The 2500-nt window shown below is 35.0% G+C and overlaps 1 protein-coding gene across 1 annotated transcript in view; it reads right to left on the bottom strand.

The window, feature by feature from the left end:
* Positions 1-2500, bottom strand: part of LOC137996961 (E3 ubiquitin-protein ligase listerin-like) — a 44958-nt gene that overhangs the window by 34749 nt on the left and 7709 nt on the right. The window contains exons 3-4 of the mRNA XM_068842618.1: positions 1854-1952; positions 260-490 (exon numbers count right to left, since the gene is read on the bottom strand). Of these exons, the coding sequence (XP_068698719.1) occupies positions 260-490; positions 1854-1952 (330 nt within the window). The remainder of the gene's footprint in view (positions 1-259; positions 491-1853; positions 1953-2500) is intronic.

The raw sequence follows: 2500 nt of genomic DNA, 5'->3' as shown, positions 1-2500 counted from the left end.
ATAATGACAGCCTCTGCATTGAAGGTTTACAAAAAGTCATGCATCTGACACATGCCACATAAAAGTGCTGGAACTTCCTCCAGTCCCAACCTCATTTCTCCTAATCCGTTTTTGTGTTGACAGTGACACAATTCTTTTATATACTGACAGTAAAAATAGCTACAAGGGATTATGACTTGTAAAATTTTTGTTTGGTTAAAAATTTTTCAAACTAGTTTATAAAATACATTTGTATATGATACAATGTGTTTTTACAAACCTCAAACAGTTCTTTCCTACAAAACATAATAACTTCAGCTTGCTTTTCCTCTGAGAAAGCAGCAAGAAATGATTTCCTTCCAGATGATGCCACCACAGGATAAGTGTCAAATTGTGAATACAGCCATGGACCAATGATGTAACGGAGATGAGGGGCAAGATTGCGTCCAACTCTGACAACTAGCTGTTCCATAGCCTGCTGAGTAGCTTCTCGCACTCTATGATCAACATCCTGTGGTCAAAAGCACCTGTTAGTATTATACTGAGTGTACAATGCATTTATTAAATAAAATACTATTATAATGTTTTGCATGTACATGTAAATGTAAATGATATTGACATATTTTAGGCATAGATATAGTTAACGTCATAGAAAGTGCGGCGTACAGGGTTTTATTCATGAGTTGTTTGGGTCAAGAACCTGAACGAGCGAGGTACGAGTAAATACAACCCTGTACAAAGCACTTTCTATGTTGCGAGCTGTTAATTATATATAAGAGAATTTTCATTGAAATAGTTTTCTGAATGCAAATTAGAAACACAAACTCAGTAACAATAGAACCAAATGCAAATTTAATTTAATTCAATAACAACGTACAATTTTCACAAGATGCACGAGTGATTGGCTTGGAAAGCCCTTAACGCTATTGTTGATTAGTTATACTTCCACACGTGGAAGAGCTGTATGCCATTCTGATTGGCTCTATAGGCTTTTTCACGTGTGAAAATAAAGCATATAGATTTGTACAAAATTAATGGGCTTTATGGAATAAAATTTTCATGTTATGTGTAATAAATTGAAGTATGTGGATGATGAGGGCAATGAAGTCCAAGAGCTGATCAAGAACTTGGCAAATAACACTGTGAAAGGTGCACAATTTTACTTGATTGAGTTACACAGCAAGGAGTAAATAATTTACATGTGATGTAACTTCTCTTTCATATAAAACATGCGCTTGTTATAATTTACTAGTAAAGACAAGAACTGATATGGGTCACCTAGCAAGCTAGCTAGGTTATCCACTAATGGGCGGGATTGATATCAGACAACTGTCCCACATGTGTACTGTCTGTTTGTGCGGATTGACAGTATCAGTCAAACCACAGTCCTCTCCACCAATGGATGGGACTGATATCAGACAACTGTCTCACAGTTACATTGTACATGAATGCTATCAGTTAGAACAAAACAACACCTCATCCAAATAAACTGTTTTTTTAACAATCCACCAATGGATGGGACTGATATCAGACAACTGTCTCACAGTTACATGAATGCTATCAGTTAGAAAAAAACAACCCCTCATCCAAATAAACTGTTTTTTTAACATGGGTTAAACCATGCAAGTGACCTTTATTATGTAGTTTGGATAATTATAATAACGGGTTGCAAGAATCACACGGAGAAAAAGTACTACAGTGTAATCACTATTCAGCCTAATAGAAGTAACAAATGATTTTTTTCAATGGGTGCTGACTGTTGTTTAGAAATTCAACTATCTTACGGATATTTACAAACAAGCAATGTACAGTACACTTTACTAACATGTACAATTATTGTCACGCACAAAGGCAATGACAAATATTGTGTTTACCAAAGATAACTTGTTGAAAATCCGTGGCCAAAAGGGAAGAGCACTTTCTACAGCATCAGCAGTTGAATTCTTGCATAAGTCAGTAAACTCTTGAATTGCCTAGGGAAAAATAATCAAAAGTCAATACAATGTTTACAGTATGCCAAGGAAAATTTTAATCTTAATAGAATAATAATAATAATAATATAAATAATAATAATTTGGAACAACTGCTGACGATGTAACTTAAGTCACATCGTCAGTGGTTGTTCAAAATTGGCACAGAAAGAATACAAGAAAAGACATATAATGTGGCCAGGGCAATAATTCACTGGGATCTGTCTGGAAAATGCGGAATGATAAATAGTACAATCACGTCCCTGAGAGCGTTCAGGAAAATGAGAACTACAAACTCCTTTGGGACTTTGCACCACATACCAATAAGTTGTCTGGCACAATTTTCACTGTATCAAAGGATGAACAGAAATGGAAAAAATAATACTAATGAGACAGGTAAAACAAAATAATCACAAGACACAAAATACTGTATATTTGCATCCATCCAGGGTTTCTGTAGTTCACTGCGCAACAAAATTTACAAATGTAAATAGTACATGTAGTACGGTAGTCATTTCCAAAAATCCAGTTCCCTCACATACATTGGTAAT

The sequence above is a fragment of the Montipora foliosa genome, chromosome 3 (assembly GCF_036669935.1).
Source record: "Montipora foliosa isolate CH-2021 chromosome 3, ASM3666993v2, whole genome shotgun sequence".
Classification (NCBI taxonomy): domain Eukaryota; kingdom Metazoa; phylum Cnidaria; class Anthozoa; order Scleractinia; family Acroporidae; genus Montipora; species Montipora foliosa.
Note: the sequence above shows the minus strand (reverse complement) of the source record. Positions and strands in the feature narration are given on the sequence as shown.